The sequence below is a fragment of the Cibotium barometz genome, chromosome 54 (assembly GCF_041138505.1).
Source record: "Cibotium barometz isolate CiBa-2024 chromosome 54, ASM4113850v1, whole genome shotgun sequence".
NCBI classification, from domain to species: Eukaryota; Viridiplantae; Streptophyta; class Polypodiopsida; order Cyatheales; family Cibotiaceae; genus Cibotium; species Cibotium barometz.
This window is the reverse complement of record NC_141099.1, coordinates 22,943,973-22,970,649: the sequence shown is the minus strand read 5'-3', so window position 1 is coordinate 22,970,649 and position 26,677 is coordinate 22,943,973. Positions and strand designations below refer to the sequence as shown.

General features: G+C 39.2%; 1 protein-coding gene across 3 annotated transcripts; it reads right to left on the bottom strand.

The window, feature by feature from the left end:
* Positions 1–13,078: 13,078 nt before the first annotated feature.
* LOC147607956 (putative serine/threonine-protein kinase PBL3) lies at positions 13,079–26,089 on the bottom strand. Of its 3 annotated transcripts, XM_086790005.1 has the most exons (5): positions 25,919–26,087; positions 24,891–25,827; positions 24,458–24,754; positions 14,016–14,120; positions 13,079–13,575 (listed from the first exon to the last, which is right to left on the bottom strand). In XM_086790005.1, the coding sequence occupies exons 2-5, from the start codon at positions 25,665–25,667 to the stop codon at positions 13,255–13,257; spliced, it is 1,500 nt and encodes a 499-aa protein (XP_086646131.1). In that variant the 5' UTR covers positions 25,668–25,827; positions 25,919–26,087; the 3' UTR covers positions 13,079–13,254. The 3 variants fall into 3 exon arrangements, with proteins under 3 accessions (XP_086646131.1, XP_086646130.1, XP_086646132.1); XM_086790004.1 differs by having other exon boundaries at positions 24,891–26,087; XM_086790006.1 differs by lacking the exon at positions 14,016–14,120 and having other exon boundaries at positions 24,891–26,089.
* Positions 26,090–26,677: the final 588 nt, after the last annotated feature.

Below are 26,677 nucleotides of genomic sequence, written 5' to 3'. Positions count from 1 at the left end.
TTATGCATAAATTAGATGCATAAAAGAAATTCTTTTATATTAAAAGAGTGATTTTCATCATAAATGATTTGTATGCATAAACATATGCATAAAAGATTTTTTTTATATTAAAAATGTGATTTCCATCATAAATGATTTTATGCATAAATTAGATGCATAAAAGAAATTCTTTTATATTAAAAGAGTGATTTTCATCATAAATGATTTGTATGCATAAAAGATTTTTTTTATATATTAAAAGTGTGATTTTCATCATAAATGGATTTTATGCATAAATTAGATGCATAAAAGAAATTCTTTTATACTTAAAGAGTGATTTTCTCATAAATGATTTTATGCATTAAAAAAATTCTTTTAATCTAAAAGTGTAATTCCTACTAAATTGGATTTATGCATGGAAAGACGCATAAAGAATTGATTTTAATCCAAAAGTGTTATTCTCATCGATTTTGATTTTATGCATAGAAAGATGCATAAAGAAATCTTTTTTTAGTTCAAAAGAGTTATTTTCATCAATTTTGATTTTATGCATAAGAAGAAGCATAAAAGATTGAATTTCAATTCAAAAGTGTCATTCTCATTTAAAAAGAATTAAGATGCATAAAAGATTGATTTTTATTTCGAAAGTGTTATTCTCCTTAAAATGGAATTTATGCATAAATAGATGCGTAAAGAAATCTTATATCAAAAATAAGAATTCTCTTGTATTCTATAAATAGATATGTGGATGTGAAAATGGATGTATAGATGTAGATATGGATGTGAATGTATGGATGTGGATGTGGATGTGGATGTGGATGTAAGAATGTGGATGTGAAAATGGATGTATGGATGTGGATGTGGATGTGGATGTGGATGTGGATGTGGATGTATAACTGTGGATGTGGATGTGGATGTATGGATGTGGATGTGGATGTGGATGTATGACTGTGGATGTGGATGTGGATGTATGGATGTGGATGTATGAATGTGGATGTGAAAATGGATGTATGGATGTAAATGTGGATGTGGATGTATGGATGTGGATGTGGATGTTGATGTGGATGTATGACTGTGGATGTGGATGTGGATGTATGAATGTGGATGTGAAAATGGATGTATGGATGTAGATGTGGATGTGGATGTATGAATATGGATGTGAAAATGGATGTATGGATGTGGAATTGGATGTGTAGATGTATGAATGAGGATGTGGATGTGGATGTGGATGTGGATGTGGATGTGGATGTATGAATGTGGAATGTGGATATGGATGTATGAATGTGGAATGTATATATGGATGTATGGATGTGAATGTGAATGTGGGTATGGATGTGGACGTGGATGTGGATATGGATGTGGATGTGGATGTGGATGTGGATATGGATGTGGATGTATAGATGTAGATATGGAATGTGGATGTAGATGTATGAATGTGGATGTAGATGTATGAATGTGGATGTGGATATGGATGTATGAATGTGGATGTGAAAATGGATGTATGGATGTGGATGTGGATGTATGGATGTGTATGAATGCGGATGTGGAATTAGATGTATGGATGTGGATGTACGAATGTGGATGTGTATGAAAAAAAATGAATGCAAATGTGTATGAGAAATGATGAGATGTCGATATGAGTGAATGGATGAGATGTGATGACGTCGATATGAGTGAATGGATGAGATGTGATGACATGTGAATCAGAATGTGAATGAATAAGATGTGAATGAATGAGATGTAATGAGAAATGGATATGATGAGACGTAACGTAATTTAAGAAAGTTAGGAATGGATGTTATGTGAAGTGAATGAATCTGATGTGATGGGATGGAAAATGATGTATCTGGTTAAGAATGGATACGTATATGATTGGATTTGGGTTAAGTAAAATGGATTGATGTGGAACAATGTGGAAAGATGAGAGTCCAATATAGAAACTGTATTTGTGACCTATTTGTAAATGACTGTTTTATGTCAAGAATGTTGGGGAAGCATTTTGACCGTCTTGTCATTAAGGTCGTCGAGACCTAACTGATAAAGTTGCAACTGGTGACGGAGAGTCATTGGAGGACGTCTCACGTAATAAGGTCGGTCGAGGTCTTGACTAGCCTCGGTTCGATTTAAATGGTGAGCTTCCAGTACGGTGGATGAGGGACCAAGGAAGCGGCCTATGAGCGAAGCGCTAGGTGACTTGCGAAGGATCCTAGAGGGTGCTGACCATATGGTGCTCGGGCTCTGGGTCGTCGAAGATACCCACACGTGCGTCGTGGAAGATATTAGAACAAGGAGTAAGAGTTGTTTTCTGAAACCGAGTATGGATCTGGTTGATTGACCTTGCTAGTCCTCAACTGATGAGTCCATAGCTCTCTTATATGGATTTGTTGGTTGATCTTGCTGATCTTCAACGAGAATTCCATCTTGATTTTTATAAGTGAATAATTACCGGGTACTATGAGCTAGGAACTATCGAAAAGGCCCCTGAGTGAACAGGTGGTGAGCGTTCTGGTTGCCAATGATGCCATAGATACTCCGATGAAGGAATGATTGGAAATTAAGATTCAACCGGATACTTGGAAGTTTATGATCAGTAGCACTATGATTTCATTAAACGACTGATTTAACATTTGAATCTGGGAAAAAGGCAATTTCATATTGGGTGTGTAAGTGGTGTGACTAGTTTTATGTTTGCATGAACATCCGGCTAGGGGGCTTGGGGACTCTTTTCCCTGGTACCCGAGACAAAACCTAACCAAATTATAAATTGGATCCCATCACTACAGTGGTTGAGCGGTTGGCTAACCCATGGGACTGGATGGGGTTATGCTGGACTGATGGATTTGTAAAATGAGACTCAATTTCTATATTAGTATGCTAGATGAAGTAAGTCCCGGATAGTAATTGTTCTATGAAAAAAGGAATCAATGGCTATGCCTCTCAATGGAAAAAAAGTGTTGATCTCTATGATCCAAGTGCAAGTTCTTCCTTGATCTGACCAAGTGACTTTAGGTTCGGTTGGATCAGTATGGTCAGTAATGACCCTAACTACGTTAGAGTAAAATTTTATCCTGAAGGAATCGCCTGTGCTTTCCGGGCAAGGGAAGTTTTTCTAAGTTCAGATTTGAAAAAACCGAGGAACTAGTCACCTGTCCGGATATCCGTGTGGGCGAGGCCCCGAGTGTAGGACCCTGCCCCGCGCAAGATGTGCTACTTCCACTACTAGCACCCAGAATCTGTTGCGCAGTGGGGACGGGGATCTTACAGTTGGTAACAGAGAAAATTGGCTAATGAGGATCAATCGAGAAGCCAAATGTGTCAAAAATTTATCTAGAAGCACTAAAAGGTTGTAATTGTGTGATAAAATTCATACAATTTGATATTCAAACTGAAATTCGTAATTCGGTAATTGGGTCTTCAGATGGAAGTACCACAATTGTATAGAATCCCTGACTTGCTTGAGGCCTAGACATGATAGTATTTACCTTATAATTCCAAGGACTGTGACTACCCATATATACCGAGGGTATAACTGCAGCTCTTTACTGGTAGTATATACGAGTAAATCTAAGACTTAAAATTATAAGCATTAATGCTATCCAGATGATGAATTCGAATGTGGTTGATATGATTTTAAATTCTGATTGAAATGATGAGTTGATTTGGATTTTGATTGAAAAATGAAGATTTTTGAATTTTGGCTGAATGGTAATAACTAAGCAAAACCTCAATGAGGATGAATGGGACGAGTCCCTATGATAATGTTCATAGTTAGAATGACGTTAATGACTCCAGCAAATCACTGAGATTAGTGGATTGTGTTGGGCAGATTGCTACTGTTAACTTTTGTCCAGTGGATCAAGTTAAGGGATGATAAATTAAAAATCTGAAAAATTAAAATCCCCACGGAGGACTGTTCAGATGGAAAAAATTAGTCTGATGGACCATTATTGTGTTAAAGATATGAATGAGATATTCTGAATGAATTATTAACTGATAATGCGTTCTATATGAGTATCTTTATCCCTTGATTCTGTGGGGAGCCGACCTATTTAGAGAACCTCGGAATCAGTTGAATCAAAAATCGGATTGAATCATAAATAAAGAAACTTAACAAGAATTTTCATATTGATAGGAACATGGATTGAGGTCGTCGTCGTGGTAGAAATGTTAACCCCCAACTCGATGAAGAAGAGCTGGACCTGGATGTTCGTAAAACTCTTCATAGTTCGCAGCCTGGACCTTTCAAGGGTGAAGGGGAAAACTTGGGCGAGGCTGTGGAGAAGTGGATCGAATCAATGGAAGAATACTTCGATGTCACCGGGTACAATGAGAAGAGCAAAATGGCTCTTGCAAGGCTGAAGATAGTAGAGACAGCTAGAGTGGCATGGAGAAACCACTGCGAGACAAACCGTCTCGACCGAATACCCAAACCTGGACCGATCTCAAGGCTTACCTCAGAAAGAGGTTTTGTCCCCCAGGCTTTCTTAAAACTAAGATGAATGAGTTCTTGGAATTAAAGCAGGAAAGCCGGACAATTGAAGAGTACCATCAGGCTTTTGCCCTTCTCCTTAAATATTCCCCTCAATCGGATGAAGAGCAGCTGATGGTGGCCAGGTTCATTCGAGGAATGAACGAGCCATTGGATAATTTAGTCAAGAATGCCAAACCTATTTCCATGGCCAAAGCAGTTTGGATGGCGAAGGATTTCGCCAAAGCCTTTGATGTCAACGTCCCGCCAAAGCCAGCACCATCACCTTTCAACAAAAGGTTTTTACTCCCAGAAGATGATTCCAACCTTCCTCCGCCTAAGAGATATTAGGGTCAAACCCAGGATATGAGAAGTTCTAGAATGGAAGAAATGTTCTTTTTCCAAAACTCAATCCCCTGGATTTCAACTTCAGAAGTTCCACCCTTGAACAAGAGAGTGAAATGCTATAACTGTCAAGGGTTTGGACATCGCAGCATGGATTGCCCAACTCCTTTTGGATCGAGGTTTTTAGGCAGGAAAATCAGGGATCAAGATTCCAAACTCCAGCCCCTTCCGTTCAGAGTAAGCCACAAGAGTGTCAACCAGTTAATATTGTTTCCTTCTTGGTAGCTCATGCATCTCATGGCTCAGTAAGAAGAAGCCAACAGTAGCCACATCCAGCTGTGAAGTTGAATACATGGTAGCATTCACAACTACTACGGAATGTGTTTGGCTTGGTGTCTTTTGGCTGATCTTGGTATCGAACATCAGTGTGATATTTCCCTTTACACTAATAGCCAAAGCACATTGCATGGACAAATCACATTGAGGTGCATCATCACTATGTCAGGGAAAGGCTCCATGCTAGAGAGATAGCCTTGACTACATGCCGACACAGGTCAATGTGGTAGATGGTTTTACCAAGCCCCTTTCTAGGGAGAAGTTTGAAGCTTTTTGAAAAGCTCTAAACTTATTACCTCTACCAGGATAGTTTGCTACACCCTGTATCACACACCATTCACTTTAGGGGGGTTTGTTAGCCTTCTACCTCTAGGAAGTTCAGATGTAAACAGAGCTAATCACAGGCACTTTTTACCCTATACTAGTAGGGGTTTTTTCCCCGTGATAACACACCCTTAGTGTGTTATCAGCCACGCCAGCCCTCCAAGGGCTACTAGTTTGTTGTACACCACACGCTCATATACAATTGAGTATATTCCAGCTATCGCTATCACCTCTATTTCTCTTTGAGCTTGTGTGTGTGTGTTTTATATATGCGAGTCTATGCAGAGCATCTCCTTTCACATCCAACATCTCCCACAACTATAAATATAGAGATAACCTTCATACAACTTTGTTAATAACCACCATTTAGCTTAGACTTATTAGTAGAGCACACCACCCACAACCCTCCTTTGTATTGTTTGTGATGGCCTCATTAAATATTAGCATTGAAGTTGTTGATGCATGTATTACTAGGGACATCACCAATGTGAAGGTCAAGGAAAAGACCGTAGATGGTGCACAACCATAGAAAGCTCTCACATCCTTATACCACTTCTTGCTGGTGTAATGATGATGATATTTCTCAAGTCAAGAGACCAAAGTGGTGGGATTAATTGCCATATGGCGGGCCCATGGTTTTATTGATAATGTGTCTGACCTTCTCTTATTGAGGAGAGAGAGAGAGAGGGAAGGAGAGAGGAAGGGAGGGTGGGAGAGGGAGAAATAGTAGGAGAGAGGGAAGTAGAAATGATGCATAGGAAGGGTGAGGGGGAGAGGGAAGGAGAGATTATGCATAATAGGAAGAGTGAGGGATAGTGCAAGAAAGGAGAGAGGGAAGATGGTGGGAGAAGGGGAGAGAGAGGGAGAAAGAAAGGACAAGGTTGGGAGAAGGAGAGAGGGAGAAGTAGAGTGAGAGGGAGAGGGAGAAAGAAAGGACAAGGTTGGGAGAGAGGGAAGAGGGTGGGAGAGGGAGAAGTGGAGTGAGAGGGAGAGAGAAAGGGATGAGGTTGGGAGACAGAGAGATAGAGGGAAGGAGAGAGATTGGGAGGGAGGATGGGAGAGAGATAGAGGGAGAAAGAATGAGAGGGGAAAGATGGTGGGAGAGGGAGAGCGAAGAGACTATGCATAGGGAGGGAGAGGAAGAGGGAGAGAGGGAGAGAGAGAGAAGGGGGGAAGGAGAGGTTATGCATAGGGAGGGAGAAATAATTAAAAACTCACAAATACATAAAAATTTAAGCAAAGACTTGAATCAAATTAATATTAAAGAGCATAGCATAGCATAAACAAGAGAGATAGAACAACATCACCATCAAGACAAGATTGGGTGTAATATTCTCCCTCATACGTGTAGCTCCACTTCCATGACATGAGTATTTTATTCAATAAATAGCCCAAGGAGCTATTAATAGTTGTGTATATAAAATTGGGATTTGTTTTTACACTTTTTACCAAAATAGCTCCACACTAGAGCTTGTTCACATATTAAGTGTAAATAATCAAAACTCTTCTAGCATATATGCTAGGAATATAGCAACGCCAGTGCATACAAAATTTGTACAAATAATCAAAACTCTTCTAGCATATATGCTAGGAATATAGCAACGCCAGTGCATACAAAATTTGTACAAACATTTGGTACGTGGCTAACAAAAATAACTCATAAAATAACCTTGTGCACATTTGCACATATACATTAAGCTGATTTCTATACACGTTAAATCAAGCATAAGCATATTTTTCTATGATCATTATGCATCAAAATATGATAAAATATATATGCCTATAACACAGTCATGGTGGCGAGATGTTTACTTTGGATGTGAACATGCCTGGAGGTAAAGGCAACTATGTTTTCACATGGAGTAGGTGTCATTTGCGATATTAACATATGGCACAAGTGCGTTGGTCATGTGAATAAATATCCAACTAAAGTCTATGTAGGTCCAAAATATTGTTGCAGGTTTTCCAAAGTTTAAGGTTGATAGTATGCATGAAGTATAAAAAGCATGCCAACTTGGTATGCTTTCCCACATGAAAAGCATGTTAGTGCAAGGCTATTAAATATTATACATTCAGATGTATGGAGATTGACCAAGGTTGTAATAATTACAAGTTACAAGTATTATGTTACATTAATTGATGATCACAATAGGAAAGTGTGCGTTTATTTCATGAAGGAGAAAAGTGAAGTGTTTGCTCACTTCTAGAGATTTAAAGTCTTGGTTTAGAAGGAAAAAGGCATACAAATAAAATGCCTAAGATCAAATGGTGGGGGAGAGTATTTCTCCAATGAGTTTAGTGATTTCTTAAGAAAGTAGGGAATCGAGAGACATTTCACATGCAGGTAACATAATGGTTTTGGTAAAAAGAAAAAATAGGCACATTTCAGAAGTGGCACGTTGGGTAGAAGCAGCAGCAATTGCTGTGTACATTATGAATAGGACCCCCACTACAGCTGTTCATGGTATGATGCCTGAATAGAAGTTTACATGCATAAAACTAGATATGTGTCACTTGAAAGTGTTTGGGTGTATTTCATATGTGCATATTCCCGATGAAGTGAGAACAAAGTTGGATCTAAAGGCAAAGAAATGCATCTTCTTTGGTTATGCTTTGGAGCAGAAAGGTTATAGAAGTTACAACCCTACCACTCGTGTGAGATGCGAGTAATCAGAGATGTTGTCTTTGATGAGATGAGTAGATGGTATGCACCAGCAGTGAAGGCAACAGTAGATGGTATGCACCAGCAATGAAGGCAACAGTAGATGGTATGCACCAGCAATGAAGGCAACATAGGATACATATGTAAGAAGTACTGATGTTGCACCACATGTAGAGCAGCAATCACATGTGCTTAGTGGAATTGGAGAGTCTTCTAGTAGTGTTAGTCCATGGTTAGGTAGTTTGAGGACATATGTAGGTACACATGTATCACACAAAGGGAAGGAAACGGTAGATAAATCTTTTGTGCCTGCTCTGTTAGCAGGTCACTCATATGTGGACGGTGACTCTAGTGGCTCTAAGTAGAGCCTTGATGAGGAGCTTGGCATTCCATGTAAGGAGAACTAGGGCTATTTTGAGGACACATGGTAGTGATTTAGGTGTATGCAGTTTTACGAGGTATCCTATTGAGACAAGTTGAGATGTGATGGATATACAACCCATCAGTATTATGCTTACATGGTTAAAGAAATACAAGAGATAGAGCCCACTTATTTTGAGCAGGCACTTGGAAATAAAAAATGGGAAGTTGCCATGAATGAGGAGATGGTAGCATTGGATGCAAATGCAACATGCAAGTTAATGTCTTTGCGTAAGGAAAATAAGGCAATTGGATGCAAGTGGGTGTATAAGGTCAAGCATAATGCAGATGATTCAGTGAGTAGATATAAGGCAAGATTGGTTGCCAAGGGCTATGCACAGACCTATGGCATTGAGTATGAGGAGACATTCAGCCCGATTGCGAGAATGGCAACCATGAGAGCTGTTATTGCTATAGCTATAGCAAAGGGTCGGTCTTTACATTAGATGGATGTTAAGAATGCCTTCTTGCATGGTGATTTACAAGAAGAAATAATCATGATGCAGCCACAATAGGCTATGAGAGTGATGCACACCTAGATTTTGTGTACAGGTTACGCAAAGCCCTGTATGACTTGAAGTAGGCACCTAAATCACGGTCAAACAAGATCAGGGAGTATCTTGTTACCATTGGATTTCAGATATCCAATGTAGATTTTTCATTTCATGTGAAAAAAGATAGATAGAGGGATCATGCTATTAGTTATTTATTTGGATGACTTGATTATCACTATTGTGATGCTGAAATACATGATGTCAAGAGGATTTTGAAGCAAAAGCTTGAGATGAAGGATTTGGGTGAGTTGTGGTATTTCTTAGGCATAGAGGTGGTGAGATCACCTCATGATGGCATTTTGTTATTATAGAGGAGGTATGGCTTGGACATGTTGTCTCAGTATGTTATGATGGGCAGTGCCATTGGAGCAAAACAAAAAGCTTTCCACAGATTTAGGTGAGCTTTTGGAGGACCCCACTGTATATAGGCACATAGTGGGTAGCTTGATCTACATGACCATTACTAGGCCAGACTTGAGCTATGTTGTTGGACTTGTGAGTCTGTTTATGCACGCTCCTACGAAGCCACACTTGGATGTGGCTAGACGGATTCTCAGGTACATAAAGTCCACAGTTGATTATGGACTTTTCTATGAGGCTGGTATAGAGACATAGCTACATGGGTACACAAATGCTGATTGGGCTTGTAGTGTCACAAACAGAAGGTCTACTAGTGGCTTTATGTTTTTGTTTGGGAATGCTTGTGTGAGTTGGAGCAGTAAGAAATAGCCAACATTTGCTTTGTCAAGTACAAAGGCAGAGTACAGGGGTACTGCTGCCTGCAGCTTGTGAGGTAGCTTAGTTTCAAAAGCTACTTGGTGATATGGGTGAGCTTGTGGGAAGTTGTCATTTATTGTGACAACATGAGTAGCATACAGTTGGCCCCAGCAGTTGGCCCCAGTAACCCATTATACCATGCTAGAACAAAGCACATTGAGGTGCATTATCACTTTGTGAGGGAGAAGGTTCTAGCACGTGATGTAGATCTGGTATATGTCAACATAGAGGATTAGGTGGTTGACATCTTTACGAGGGCATTGGGCACAGAGAATCTCCATAGGTTTAGGAGCTTACTTGGAGTACAATGTGTGGAGTTGAGTTGGCGGGAGAGTGTTGAGATATTGAGCTCAATTAGTGCTACGGACATTAATGAGACGAACCTGGGTGATAGCTTTCGCACTTATGCCAATACCATGGTTGGTGAGATTATGGTTGATAATGCCACCAGTGAATGTCAGGCTATGTGACATCCACTTTGGAGTACTAGAGTTATGGCATAGTTATAGCGCCAACTCATATAGTCAAGTTCACACTATGGACCGACCATTGTATGTTATTATAGTAGTTTCCCTTATAGTATGTACTCTTATCCTTTTGTTGTAGAGAAGAGAAGAATATAGAAGAAAATTCAGCTAATCCATCTCTCTCTTGTGTCTTGCTCTCTCTTGTGTGTGTGTGTGTGTATGTGTGTATGTTTGCTTGCAAGGAACTCAAGCTCTCCCTCTCCCTTGCATTCTCTTTAATACAATGGTAGACTCATAGTGTGAACCCGGCTATATAAGCTGGTACTATAACTATGCCATACTCTAGTAATTAAAATATGGTTGTCACATAGCCTATCATCCACTGGTAGCATATCTACCATAATCTCACCAAACGTGCTAGTGGTATAAGTGCAAAAGTTATCACCTAGGCGAGTCATCAGTATCCACAGGTGCACTAGAGTTGAGCTTATGATCTATCTATTACATTCTTTGGGAAAGGTTAGTGGGAGAGTTTTCCACCAAGGATACATCCTTCACAAACATATTTGGGTGGGAAATCAAGTTGAGATAGGTCCTCTAACATCCCATGGCTCTATACAAGTACAATCAATGTATAGTTAAACCTAGCATGCCACAATTGGGTATCTTTCATTGCATTTGAAGTGTCTGCCAGGCAAGCATCATCACAATTGTCATACATATCCAATTTGTATATGCTGCTATGGCAGCTTGTGAGAAAGCTTGGTTTTAAAAGCTACTTGGTGATATGGGTGAACCCGTGGATAGGGCACTTGTCATTTATTGTGACAACATGAATATCACTTTGTGAATGAGAAGGTTCTAGCATATGATGTAGATCTTGTATATGTCAGCACAAAGGATTAGGTGGCTCACGAAGGCATTGGACGCAAAGAAGCTCCACAGGTTTAGGAGCTTACTTGGAGTACAGTGTGTGGAGTTGAGCTCAAGGTGGAGTGTTGAGATATAGATCTCAACTAGTGCTACGGGCAGACATTGATGACTCGCCTGCGTGATAGCTTCCACACTTATGCTAACTAGTGTGGTGGCAGACATTGATGACCTACCTAGGTGATACTTATGCCACTGGCATGGTTGGTGAGATTATGGTTGATATGCCACCAAGTGGGATGACAGGTTGTATGACAGCCACTTTGGAGTATTAGAGTTATGGCATAGTTATAGCGCCTGCTCATATAGTCAAGTTCACACTATGGACCGACCTTTGTGTTATTGTAGGAGAGTACTTTCCCTTATAGTATGTACTCTTATCTTTTAGTTATATTGTTGTGTAGAGAAGAGATGAAGATAGAAGAAACTCAAGCTCTCGTGTGTGTGTCTTCCTCTCTCGTGTGTGTGTGTTTGCTTGCAAAGGAACTCAAGCTCTCCCTCTTCCCCGCATTCTCTTTATTTTTTACTTAACAAAATCCAATTTCCTTATATATATATATATATATATATATATATATATATATATAGAGAGAGAGAGAGAGAGAGAGAGAGAGAGAGAGGAATACATACATACATGCATGCATGCATGCACACACACACACACATATAGAGGTAAAATACATATTACAAAATAAATGATGTCAGATCACTCTTAAATTATCTAAAACTTTTAGAAGGAGAAATCTCCTTGGCTCATCAGTTGGCTCGTAGCTAAAATCAAATCCTATATGAGAACAAACCGCCTCAAGTGATGAGAAAGCCACTCATTTCTCCCAAACAAGAGGCACATAGACGTATATGTCTGGTAATTGCATCATAAATCCCACCATTGTATGGCCATTGGTTGATGGAACTCTAAACCCAAGCTTACGTATAGGCCTTCATCTTCAATGTTATGAAAGGTGATTTCCTCAAGGATTTTACTTGCTAGCTCTACATGCACACAAGGAACCTATAGAGGGTAATGTAGATAGGAAAATAGGATGGTATTGATGATAGTCAACCTAGAGGGAGGAATATGCGATCCCATTACTTATTTTGAAGCTTACCTTCGGGAGCACCCATTCCACAAGGTTCTTATAGACTCTCCTAGCCTGATGGGACACCCTAGAGCTGATGTCTAAATATATTACCTTTGTTTGTAGGATGACTCCCTATTGTTCTACAACTGATAATGAGGTGGTAAGAAGAGCACTAACCATCATCCAATGGTTTGTTGCATCAAGGTCTAGATGCAATATAGCTAAGTTGAGAATGATAATCTTAAACATACTGAATTCTTATGACAAGTTAGTCTTTGGTCTCTTTGGTCACTCAATTGGTCATTAAAAAATCTTGTATATGACTAGCATTAAAAAAGAATCTATAAAGCCCTTACCTTAGAGTTTTTGCCTTATATGATACCTTTGTCTTTAAAAATTATGACCTTTTTGAGAACCACATACAAAATATATCTTTTGATACATTTATCTTCAAATATGTATTTATAAAAGATGTCATGTTGTATTTACATGCTACTTCACATGTTGAATTCAGGCACAAGTGCCTATTTACTATTTTCATTTTTCTAATGGTGTTAGTCCTTAATTCATTAGGGACTAACACCATTAGGTTTATGGGAAAGATTTTTTGATGGAGATGCTATTTAGAGGAACATTTAAAAAAGTTGTGCTTTATTTGAACAAGGAGATACTGCTGTATTGTTGATGGAGATGCCATATAGAGAACATTGAAATCAGAGAACCCATGTCTCAGACTGAACAACGAGAGATACTATATTTAGATATCCTCGAGGAAAGGCTAAGTAGCATTTTGTGGAGGAAAAGCTTATTGATATAGGGAGCAATATACATTGGTAAATAAATTAAAATGTGAGCATTTATTACACTCCACACCACAAAACCATAATAAATAATACCTTATGGTTTGCACCTAACCCAAACTGAAAGATCTTCTGTTGTTGCATGTGAAAGGTTTAAATGGTTTGAAGGCAAACTTAGGCACGTGCGGAGTGGGCCCGATGCTTTGCAAGGCCCGGGCCACGTGCTGCATGGAGGGCCGCAACGAAGCGTCTGGAAGCAAGCAACTGGCCGCCAAATCAGTCACCAATTTGGCAGCCAGTGGAGGGTAGGGCTCTCCAATTTGGAGGGTGGCCGCCAAATCTAGAGGGGGCTCTGTATCTGGCGGGTAGCTGCTGCTGAACAGTTGGAGAAGCACAGTGCCGAACCCCGGCACATCGAAAGCACTCTCGTCCTGCATGTAACCATAATTATTCTTAAACTGTGAATTAATTACATTAGATCATCAATTAATGATCATTAATGTGCTCCAACCTTGTAAAAAAACATACTTTTCAACCAATCAATATAAGGACAAATCTTAAATCTGTCCGTTTTTTTTCTTCAAAATATCTATAATACTTGTAATTAAAATATATAAAAAATTATTCGTTTAAATAAGGTTACTTAAAATCTCAGTCGATTTTTCTTAATTCTGGCTGGTACAAATACACTAGAATGCCATTTCTTTCGAGCCCCGGTGCATACCTCCGTTTGTTGCTCACTTGTCGATGCAAACACAAAGTCAGACAGTTTGGCGTTCATCAAGGTTACTTAAAATCTCAGTCGGTTTTTCTTAATTCTGGCTGGTACAAATACACTAGAATGCCATTTCTTTCGAGCCCTGGTGCTCACCTCCGTTTGTTGCTCACTTGTCGATGCAAACACAAAGTCAGACAGTTTGGCGTTCATCAAGGGGTCCACCTGTATGTTGTTCATCTTAAAATTTCCAAAGACAATCTGCACAAATAAGAGTAACAAACTTAGGCACTTCTTGTGCATTAATAGAGATGATTTCAAGTAAATTAGTGTTGTGCACATTTCAAACTTGAAATGAATTCTTCAAACTTGAAATGAGGTCAGATACACCTAGCTTGAGTGTCCCATCATCATTATTATTATTGTTACAAGTAGATGACCCGCACGTTATTGCGCCTGGCCATATAACAAAAAATACTTTTCCATGCGTGACAGAAGCGTGAAAAAATATACCTTCATCCTCCTCTCACCAACCCCTTTTCTCCCTCTCATGAAGGAGTAAGTTGTGTTTAATAAAGAGTAGATTTCTTTCTAGGGATTTTACTTCCACACGAGTAGATCCCACCCCCATTGCCTTGTTAGTGGAGTCCGCCCAGGTCCTCAATTGAACCTTATGCTGATTGAGATGTTCTTCTATAATAGAGATTGAGCCATTAAAAACAATGCAATGATAGTCTTAATTTTAAAAATGACGAGAAAGTTTCTATGTTTCCTAAAAAAAGGTTTCATGAATGCTAGGTTAGCTTGTTACATATGTAGCATTATATGGTAGTGATGTGTGTGAACACACTTAGGACTGTCAGGACACTTTTTCTCTCACTAGGAGGTTTTTTCTCCTGTGCGTATGTACACCCTCTTATCTACTCATTTTGGGGTGTGTACTTATCTTTTATATCTGGCACACAGTGAATACTGAGAGTACTTGCAGTGTGTTGAAAGATTTTGCATTTGGTAGATAGTCATGGCTGGCAGTAGTGATGTATTCAACATGTTGTCCTGAGAACAAACTTGACGGGACTAACTACCCATTGTGGTCCTATATGATGAGGCATGTACTGGTTGCTAAAGGCCTTTGGAATGGTAGTGAAACTCGTCTTGTTTCACAACTACCAGTGCAACTAGGTGTTGTTGTAGGTACATCTGAAGTAGAATCTGATACAGATGTAGCTCCTCCACATGCACCACCAATACCTCCCACTGCTACTTAAATGAGATGGGATGGAAGAGATGCACATGCACATGCATTGCTTGCACTTTCTGTGAAGTGAAGCATTATTCCTCATATTCGGTCATGTAAGACTTCAAAACAGGCATGGGATGCACTTGCTGCATTATACCACGTGCGCAATAAAGCACATGTTGCATATCTACGCAAACAGTTGGAGTCTGAGCACATGAATGAGGGAGACTCAATGGGCATCTTCTTGACCAAGATCAAAGATTTTAGGGAGCAGCTCGCTAGTGTGGATGAGATATATCCTGATAGTACATTGGTGCCCACAGTTCTCAATGCATTGTCGGATTCTTATCAGAGTTTTGCCTCTACCCTTAGACTCATGATGAAGGGAAATCCAAATGCCCTTATATTTGATGAGCTGGTTTCATTACTCTTGCAAGAAGAGCAGTTTAGGCAAAACAGATCTATTATGCGAGTTGGTGACCAAGCTTTTGTTGCCAGTCAGAAAGGTAAAGGTAGAGCTTTTCTTATGGTGGTGGCTATAAGCCAAAATCAGAATCCTCAGGTAAGGATGTAGAGAAAGAAGGTGATAAGCCTAAAAAGAAGGGCAAGTGTCACTATTGTAGGAAACCAGGGCACTACATAAATGAGTGCAAGAAAAGGCTAGAGAAGGAGAAAAAGAAAGAATCGGGCATGGCTGTGGTGGGGGCCGATGCATCTGCACCAAGTGCAAAGAAGAAGGAATCTACAAGTTTTGCTCAAGATGATTGGGCATGGACTGTACATTGTAGTTATGACCCTTCTGTTCATAATGTATGCATGTCAGTTTGGCAGAATTGGATGCTTAGTACTTTGACAGTGGTGCTAGTAATTACATTACTTCACAAAAAAATTTGTTCTCATCTTTAGAATTTGTCCCAAGTGCAGGAACCATCACATGTGCAAATGTTCCTCATATTCTGTCAAAGGAGTTTGTAGAGTTGTGCTCACTTCTTGCAAATGGGGACACATTTACTCTTTCTTCTAAAGTTTTATATGTGCCAGGCATTAAGAAGAACTTGCTGTCAATTTCAGCCTTAGCCTTGTCAAGCTTGATGGTGAAATTTGTGGATGACAGATGTAAAGTTCATGATAGAAATGATGGTTATTCTATCATTACCTCAAGTACCTTGTTTCAAGATGGATGTATTTGAGAAGTTGCAGCATGATGCTTGCTCAGTCTCTACGACTCGTGCTATAAGTGATGCTGGATTATGGCATGCAAGATTTGGCCATCTGAATTATGGTAGTTTATTACGCCTTAAAAGGCATGATATGGTGTCTGAGTTGCCAACTCTTGCTAGACATATATGTGGGGTGTATTCTTGGTAAAATGCATCGGGCATCATTTCCAAAGGATGGATCTGTGGGAGCTGTTAAGAAATTATAGCTTATACATAGTGATTTATGTGGTCCTATGAGGACACCATCTATTGGGGATATTTCTACTTCGTCACATTTATTGATGATTACTCCAGATATATCTTGGTGTATCCATTGAAGCAGAAGTCAGAAGTTTTTATGTGCTTTAGGAACTTTGTATCCATGGCTGAAAGTGCATGTGAATGTAAAGTTGGCACCCTTTGTTCAGATTGAGGGGAGGGGGGGAGGGGAGTATATGTCCAAGGAATTTCATGCATATATGGATGAAAAATGCATAAGGCATCAATGTATAGTGCCGTACACACCTCAGCAAAATGGTGCGGCTGAGAGGAAGAACAGGTCTGAAATTCAACCTTTGCAGGTGCAAAATCAGCCTGTAAATCAGCCTTTTGATGAGGCAATTATTGAGGATTTAGTGGATGAGGAGAGAGCATCCATAAAAGAATCTAGGCATATGCCAAAATGACTTGTGCAGACATTGAGGGATAGCAAGTTGGCAGGTCCTAATAGAACTTGTGCAAGTTCTCATCATGTAGATTATTCTCATGTGGATCATGTTCTCATTTCTACTTTATGTAATGAGGAGTTAAAACGCAAAGCATGAGGAGAGAGCATCCATAAAAGAATCTAGGCATATGCCAAAATGACTTGTGCAAACATTGAGGGATAGCAAGTTGGCAGCTCCTAACAGAACTTGTGCAAGTTCTCATCATGTAGATTATTCTCATGTGGATCATGTTCTCATTTCTACTTTATGTAATGAGGAGTTAAAACGCAAAGCAGATGGTAGCATTGATCGCAGAAGGCCAGACTTGTTGCAAAGGGGTATGCCCAGTAAAAGGGCATTGATTATGATGAGACCTTTGCACCCACATCTCGTATGACTACCATTAGGTGTCTTATTGCTTTGGCAGCACATCATGGGTGGAATGTACATCAATTGGATATTAAGAGACCGCATTCTTGAATGGTGATTTACATGAGGAGGTGTATGTATTGCAGCCTCCTAGTTTTGCTGGAAAGGAGAAGTCTAAAGTATGTAGGTTGAAAAAGGCTCTTTATGGCCTTAAGCAGGCTCCTAGAGCATGGTATGAGAAGATTCATGCATACTTGGTTGCAAATGATTTTTGCAACAGTCCAATAGAGAGCACCCTCTATGTGAAGAGGAGTAAGGACACATTTTTTGTCATTGTTCTATACATTGATGACATGCTGCTCCCGGGACCCGATATAGATCAGATTTCACCTTTAAGGCTGATTTGCAGTCATCGTTTAAGATGTCAGATTTGGGGCCCTTGTATTACTATTTTGGGGATTCAGTTTATGCAGTGTAATGATGGCATTGTTATTCTATAGTCTAAATATATACAAAAGCTATTGAAGAGGTTTAATCTTGAAGACTATAAACTTGTGGCTACACCTATGGAGATAGGTACTCGACTTAGTCTTCAAGATGCAGGAGACTCTTTTGATGCTAGTTTGTATCAGCAGGCTATTGGATCTCTTCTTTATGTGTACAATACGAGGCCAGATATACAGTATGTGGTCTCACAGTTGAGAAGATTTATGCATAGCCAAGGTACGAAGCATTGGCAGGCTGTTAATTGGGTTTTTTGCTATTTACAGGGCACTCAATATTTTGGATTATTTTAAGGGGGGTGAGTCACAGCTGCATGCTTTCAGTGATTCAGATTGGGCTCGATGTTATGACACACGAGTGTCCACTAGTGGGTTTTGCTTTCGCCTTGGTGATTCATGTGAATATCATAGCTCAGCAAGAAGTAACCTATAGTGGCCACTTCCAACTGTGAAGCTAAGTATAGGGCAGCTTTTACAGCTACAGTTGAGTGTGTGTGGCTCAGACATCTCATGGCTAATTTGGGTGTTGGATAGTCTAGCACTACGATTTTCATTGACAACCAGAGCGCATTAGCCGTTGCAAGGAGCCTAGTGTTTCATGCTCACACTAAGCACACTGAGGTGCATTACCACTATGTCAAGGAAAGACTCTCGCAGGCAGAGATCAGCTTGGTCTATGTGCCTACACATTGAGGTGCATTACCACTATGTTAGGGAAAGACTCTCGCAGCCGAGATCAGCTTGGTCTATATGTGCCTACACATGACAACATGGCAGATTTATTCACGAAGGCTCTTCCTCATGAAAAGTTTGAAGCTTTCCGTAAAGCTTTGGGCTTATAGCCTTTTTAGGATTGATCGGCCATACCCTGTACATGTTCACATCATCACTCTAGGGGGAGATTTGTAGCATTATATGGTAGTGATGTGTGTGAACACACTTAGGACCGCCGGGACACTTTTTCCCTCACTAGGAGGTTTTTTCGCCCATACATATGTACACCCTCTTATCTACTCATTTTGGGGTATGTACTTATCTTTTGTATCTGGCACACATTTGTTTATTATAATCTAGTGAGTTTGTGTGCTCTCAATCTTCTCTATCTTGTGTGTGTATATTGTTGCAACCCTAGCCCTAATTCCAACAACATAAGTGTGCAAGTTCAAATCCTGCTAGCTTACAATTGCATGACTCCCATGATTATTAGGCTAGCCAATCAAAACTGTAGCATAGGTTCTCTCTCCTTCACACACAAAATATAGGTTCATGATGAGGATGCTACATGATCTCTATAAAGAGAGAAGAAAATGGGCTGCCACCAACAAAGAATGGACACTCAATAATCAACCTATTACAATGATAAGCAATCCCCACTATAATATTCCCAATGCAATATGGAGTCATGGCCCTCACAAGTCCTCACAAGTCTTTCTAAGATGCATGCCCTCAAATCAACCTAAATACTTTGAACTACCAACAATGGTCGATGCTACATGCATACAATGATAGACATCAAGTTGCGTAACCAACTTGAAAACATTCCAAAGTATTTAATGCAAGAGGGGGGGAGGGGGTATGTTGACAAAAGAGCTTTTATTTTTTATGGTATTGTTTTAAAAAACATACGTACGGTTTTTTACATCAAAAAATACACGAGTAGTTTTATTTATCTCAAATAAAGAAAAGGGGTGTCTTTAAAATCCACAAATCCATACATAAAGGGTTTACACCTTAAATGCATAAACTATACTCCTTTACAATGAATCTTGAGATGATTTTAAGTAACACTAAGAGCCAAAAAGAGAAAGTAAAATATGTTGCAAAGCATGGTATGAAATGCATGGTATTCCAAGAACAACATTTCATTTTTTCCACCAATTGCATCCATAAACACAAACATTGAAAAGAAATGTCTTAAGAATGTGATTGATGTGATTGATATATGATTTTGAAGGGAACTTGGCCACATGTAATGTTCTCCTAAATGTTTTAGGGTATTTACACACTATTAGGCTGCCACAAAATGGAGAATCTAGATATCTTGGACAAGGCAGATTTCCCATCCAAGTCCTCACCCACATGTGGTTGCTTATATTTGGATTATCTACTGAGAAACTTATGAAAATAGTGTTTATAATTATATAAAATAACTAGATATATCAATTAAAGGCTTATAAGATGTTTAAAAATGTGTGAAGTAGTCTCTTATTCTATAGTAATGAATGCGGTTCAAAATTTGTAAACTTTCATCTAAAATAAAGTGCCTAAAAGGTTAGGTGTATATGTGATTAGCTCTCACAAAATGCACCAGCAAACCGTAACATTGTACATAACATGTGTGCAAGATTTGGTCCTAGTCTATGATTGTTTGATTAGATATAAAAATCCTCAAAGCTAAAATTTTAAAAGACAGCTAAATACCTTAGAATTTTCATTAAAACCTAAATTTTGGAGTTCTAATTGATTTTTGAGCCTAAGATGGATTGTATTACACCATATATATGTTTGTGAAGCAATGCACATCCAAAAACTTTGGAAAGCAATGAGAAATTGGCTAATTAAAGCCTTTGATCCAAATATAGTCCAAACAGCTATATGATGGCTATAATTTGGCCTATGAATTCTTATGAAATTGAAAAGCTTAGAGGTAACTAATGTGATCCCAAAATAAAGTTGGTCAATAATGAGGATATAAATATGTCCATGGACACTAGTGCTGAAGTACACCTTTACTTAAGAAAAAAAAATGCAATGCACAAGTTACATGTAAAATCTAATAGGACTTCAAGTTTGTGAAAGAAAACCTAGGATATCATTTTTGCTAGGGCAAAACTTTTTTTCAAAGGCATTATTACAATGCTCCACTCAAGTATGACAATGTGATATGAAGTCGATGGAACCTCTTGATGGGCACATCTACCACACAAGATGCACGAATATACCCACCAAAAATTCTAATTCATGCCAAAGAATACAAGTAAAAAATGGTTTGATGTGGATAGACACTAAAATTGAAAAACAAAGCTATATGAAATCATATTTAACATATTAGGTTAACTAGGTTATCTTGCCAATTAAGTGCAAATTTCATTTAACTTGACCACTGAAGTTGGAGAACTTCTGGATGATTAACATGTGGGTTACTAGAAGGGGTGACATAATGTGGCCACCATTTTTTAGATTACATCCTAGAAGTAGACTTTAAAAAGCATCACATGTTTTAAAGGGTGGTCTTATTAATATAAAATGTATCACACATTTTGAAAGGTGATCGTATTAATATAAAATTCCATAAAATGGGCTCCTAACCCAAAAGGGTTATTATATAGAATCCTATTAGTTTTTTAATTGTTTATACATAATTGTTTAATCCCCTTTTATATGTATACATGTCTTGATTTTGAATTTATCACTCTCTTCTTTAAATTTACATATATTGATTACATTGAAAAAATATTTTTATGATCCCCTCTTGCGTGCATATTGCATATGAGTCTCAAATAAAAGTCCCCCTTGGTGCACGAACATGCTATATTATGTGTACATACCTCAGGGCTTCCTATGGTGGCTTCTTTTTTATTAGTTAGTTGGGCTTGAAAAATTAGCATTAGTAGGACATAAATCCTCTCCATGAGGATGGGAGACATGAGCTCTAACATTTGAGATTTGTGACTTTGGTGACTTCCTTCTCATCACAAAAACATAATCAACTTTTGCCTGCACTTTAGTAACAAGCAACTCTTTTACTTGCAATTTTATTACTGGAATCTTCTTTAGCTTTCACTACAGGTGTCCATTAAAGATTATACTCCTGCCCTCTATTATGTGTACATATTGTGATCACCTCAGGGCTCCCAATGGTGGCTTCTTTTTTATATGATAAAACTTCAACATCTTAGTTTTGACATTGTTGAAACAAATGGTAATCACTACCTCCACTAGTTGCTAATCATTGAATTGTTCCTTACCATTGCCTTTCTTCGTGTTTCATCCCATGATCTGCTTAAAAATGATGCTACCTCCCATGTTTAAAAGTCAAACAATTCAAAAAATGCAATTTTGTGCTCCTCATAGTACTAGAATCTCAGAGTTACATAGATAGATAAGCATAAATGTACACAAAGGAACCAATCGATATATGGAGGATAAAACAACAATGTCTTAGTTTTGACATTGTTGAAACAAATGGCAATCACTACCTTCACTAGTTTGCTAACTATCGAATTGTTCCTTACAATTGCATCCTTCATGTTTCATCCCATGAGTTGCTAAAGCTCATGCTACCTCCTATGTTTGAAAGTTAAACGGCTTAACAAATGCAATTTTCTACTCCTCTAGTACTAGCCTCTTAGATTTGGATAGATTCACATGTGAAAGAGGTGTAAAGTCCCCTATAAATTCACATGATACTTAAAATTATATACAATAAATAAGCTTGCACAGTCTTCATTCATATATGATCATATAGCAAAAATCTATTTAATATAAATAGTATTTACATAAATAGATAAGCCATTTCATGTCCTTTAAGTATAGAGCTACCAAAGATCATCTTGAAAACTCTATTTTGCTCATACTTTTTTTAGCTTAGCTCTCTTAAATGATCTTGTTTCATTGTAAAGGTGGTCTTATTCTTGTAAAACACTGCCCTTTTTTCCCCTGTTTAGTGGTGTAGCCAGCAATGTAAAGGTTTTCATGGATGCATCATGCCCATTTCTCTCCTTAGCCTCTTGAGTCATGGGTGAGTCTTGATCATGGATTGAACACATGTGAAACAGACTTTAACGTTATCCTTGCAATGTATTTGCACATAGTTATTTAGTGGGAATCCTAGTGGCAGAGAGATTCCTGGTGGCTTGGTCAGGAGAAACTATAACCATTCCAGAATCAGCATAGTTATAATTCCCAAAACTTATGCTTATCTATCTATGTAATACTATTTAATATAAATAGTGTTACATAGATAGATAAGCATAAGTTTTGGGGAGTTCTAGCCATATAGTATGCAATTAGTCAAAGAAAATCTATGTAAATGTATGCATAACTTTGATCTATGGCATTGATGGGAGCTTGTTGTGTAGAATTCAAGTCCTTCAAGTATAGAGCTACCAGATATCATCTTTAAAACTCTATTTTGTTCACACTTTTTTAGTTTAGCTCCCCTTTGATCTTGTTTCATTGTAAAGGTGGTCTCACTCCCCTTTCATGAGACGGATAAGGAGTTGGGCTGGGAAGATTGCCCACCCATCCCTCGTGTGTGGTTTACTCGGGGCGGTGGTCACTCTTTAAAAATGTATAATATCATGTGAGTTAACCGACGAGGTATTTTTAGATCATGCCATATATAGTGTATACAAGGGGTATATTTATAGGTTTCCTTTGTAGTATTTCTACAAAAGGGGTGTAAAAAATAAGGAAGGATACATGTATACATATATTAGACCCTTTTAGAGTTTGTATACAATAGGGGGTCCTATAAAAACAAAAAATATATAAAAAAGGGGTTTATATATAGGGGCTTGAACGTATGTGATATGGACATCTCTTGAAGTGACTACCTTGGGGTGGTTTAGATCCCCATAGCTGGCTACACACTAACGGGGAGATCTTGCCATCTTCATGAGAGATATGTTCTTCCTCTCAGCCACACCATTTTGCTTAGGTGTGTAAGGCGCCTATTAGCCACACCATGAATAATGTGCTTAGGCTCTTGAGTAAGACTAGCCAGAACATGGAGGTTTTCATGGATGCATCAAGCCCATTGCTCTCCTTATCCTTACAACATGGAGGCATTCATGGACTTTGGCGTTATCCTTACAACATATTCCCACACAGTTGTTTAGTGAGAATCCTAGTGGTAGAGACATTCTTGGTGCCTTGGTCAAGAGAAAGTGTAACTGTTCAAAAACTGGCAAAACTGGCACAATTACAATTCCCTTTGAAAGCTTGGCTAGACACATCAGTTTGATGTGACCATTGCATGTGGGAACACATACCTTTCTCTCTCATTCAATGCACTCCACAAGATTCCATGACCAAAATAAGTTGGGCATGGGAAAAGGCTCTTAGCCGCTTAGGTGAGGCTTAGTCTAAGGAGGTTGTAGTAGCTTGTGGGCTCATATTCTTTGGGCACATGTGAGTAGACTTCATACCTTTTTTTAAAGAGAGTGTGGGTACTAAAGTTATATGCCATCAGTTTCCATTATGAGTAGATTCTAACCCTACTTGGGTAGACTTTAACCCTAATTGGATATGTAGCCTATAGGGCAGGTCCTTTGTAGCTTGGGTTAGGATTGTGGGACTGAAAGCTTCAAGGGAAGAGTGTTAAAGGCTCTTTTCCATGCGAATCATTTACCGCATACATTATTTGTTTGAAAAAACTATCCTTTAGTGTAATTTTCATGACTCAAATTGAGAAAAATGGGTTATAATTTTACCTAGCCTTGAATTTAAAGATTAAAAATTTTAAAGTTTTAGTTATAAAACAGATTAATCTATGCATTTTTTTAATAAAAACCGGTTGGGTTTGAAGGTCATCCTTTTTTTCACTCGTTAGAAAAAAAGTTTATTTCTAACATACCTGCTTGGGCATTCTTTCGAGCAAGAATGCTAAACCCTCGGCAACTCCAATGGCAATCTTGAGTCTGGTAGGCCAATCAATGTGAGAGTGGCCCCTCTCCACACCTTGCAAAAACTCATCCAAGCTTACATTTTTAGGGTTCTTTGCATACACGATGAACCCAGTGTTGCCTCCATTGCCCCCCTTGCAAGCCTCTCCATAACTAGCTCTTTTATAGGAGAAGCCAATGATTTTGCACAAGTTGGGATGTGCTAAACGAGCTAGGGATTGCACTTGGGCCTTCCATTTCTTCCGACTCTACAACAGGAAACATATAATTGATTTAATGAAAAATTTATTGCTCATGCTTTTAATCCTACAAGCTCATTAATGTTAGAACAAATATGTCTGAAATTGATTGCAATTTGATTGCTCTAAGGTTTAAAACACTTACAATGTTGGTTGCCACTCTTGCAATTTCCACACTTGATGTCTCCTCATGAGCATTGGTTACCAATATGGCCTTATAGACAGGACCTGCAGCCCCATCTCTAAGCTTGTGGGATTCATTGAAGTTTTCACAAGCACTTGCTAGCTCGTGAGGGGGGTATTCTCTCAGAAAAGAGGCCACAGATGCCTTGTTGGGAGTAGGTAGGGGTAAAGGGATTGAAAAGCTATGGTCATCCAAAACATGGGATAGAGAATTGCACCGGAGATATCCAGAATTAGAAGAAGATGATGATGATGGAGCAGCTGAAAACAGTGAGCTAGATGTGGAGGAGGAAGGTGTAAGATCAGAAGAGGAATGGCAACTAGTAATATAATCAGAGTGCAATGAAGCATTAGGACTGGTGGGAAGGTTAGAGGTAGGATTAGTATCAATATTGTTGTTAGAGATAGGATTAGTATCGATATTAATAGTATTGCTAGCGTGACCAGGGGGTAAAGGTAAGGGAAAAAGAGTGGTTTCTGTATTGACATTATTGTTGGATGATGATGGAGGGGAGATTAAGGCTCTTTGCTTAGCTAATTTGGCTAAGTTAAGGGAGGCTGCATCAATGAGCTTTGTTCTGGCTCTCATTGTTCTGCGAGTTAGAAAGCCAAGCTTTCTATCTAAAACCTTCTTTGCTGCGCATGGAGATGGAAATGGGGGCTGCTTACTTGCCAGAATGGCTCTCAAGGTCTGCAGAGAATCCTGGTCGCTATCTCCAGAAGCCGTGAAGCAACCCATAATCTCAGTTTTCAGCCTTCAATTCTCTTAATTACAATACAAATTTGATCATTTGCCTTCCCTTTTAGACTGTGCTGCTTCACTAATCAACGGCGAATCTCCCGTTTTAGTCTCTGATCAGGCTGCTTAATCATAGCTTAGTAGCACTCCCTCTTGTCTCCTGCCGGAAATCAGCGTCATAAAGCCAGACGTTAATGACTCAGAAATCCGGGAAAAAGATTGTGGGCACTAATTCTTACGAGAAAATTCACCAAAAAGCAAGCAGCAAGCAGGCATGAAAGCATGGATGTGCAGGAGCGTCTGTGACGGAAACACGAGAATCGACGGAGCTTTAAGCCGACGGAAACGCGGGAATTGACGGGATTTAAGCCGGATGATCAGAGAGCGGGGCTGCGGGGGCGGAGAATTTTGCAATGGGCGGTTGGGATGCTATGCAATATGGGCTTATTTAACAAACGACGACGGACTGCTGGCGCTGACTGACAGAACTTGGGCGACGGAGAGGGCGACAGGTCCGGGGAGAGCCAAAGCGGGGGACCACGACACGGAAAAGCTGCTCCCGACGACAAATCCACGTCAGCCCAACGGTCACGAGCCTCTGTGGTCTCAGGTCCGGGCGGCCGGACACCACTCAAAGATTCTCGAACAGCACGGCCGCCCACAGCTTTGCCGTACAATCATGTGAAACCTATAGAGACCACCACTACAAATACCTTAGTTTTTAATTTATCCTGATTCCCCCTATGAAGGGCAGTGCTTAAAACAAAACGATTTTCCCAACCACGGCGGCACATAGGCGAGTTGATCGAACGGTTGGGTAGGATCCGGGTTCGATGCCATCGGGCTCCGCGATGGGGGCTATTGTGTTGTGAGCCGATATATATATATATAGATATCTTCCCGCAAACACAAAACAAAACGTTTTTCCTAACCAATCAAAAATAAAGGTAACATTTGAAATTAGTCGAGATTTAGTAGTACAAATAGAGAAAATGTTGCTATTATAACGA

Bases quoted from the DNA above. Each gene is read 5' to 3' on its own strand.
- LOC147607956 (XM_086790004.1), bottom strand. From the start codon at position 25,667: ATGGGTTGCTTCACGGCTTCTGGAGATAGCGACCAGGATTCTCTGCAG. The intron at 24,755-24,890 runs GTAAGTGTTTTA...TTCCTGTTGTAG, and splicing joins CAAGAGTGGCAACCAACATT to AGTCGGAAGAAATGGAAGGC. The intron at 14,121-24,457 runs GTATGTTAGAAA...TTATTTGTGCAG, and splicing joins TCGAAAGAATGCCCAAGCAG to ATTGTCTTTGGAAATTTTAA.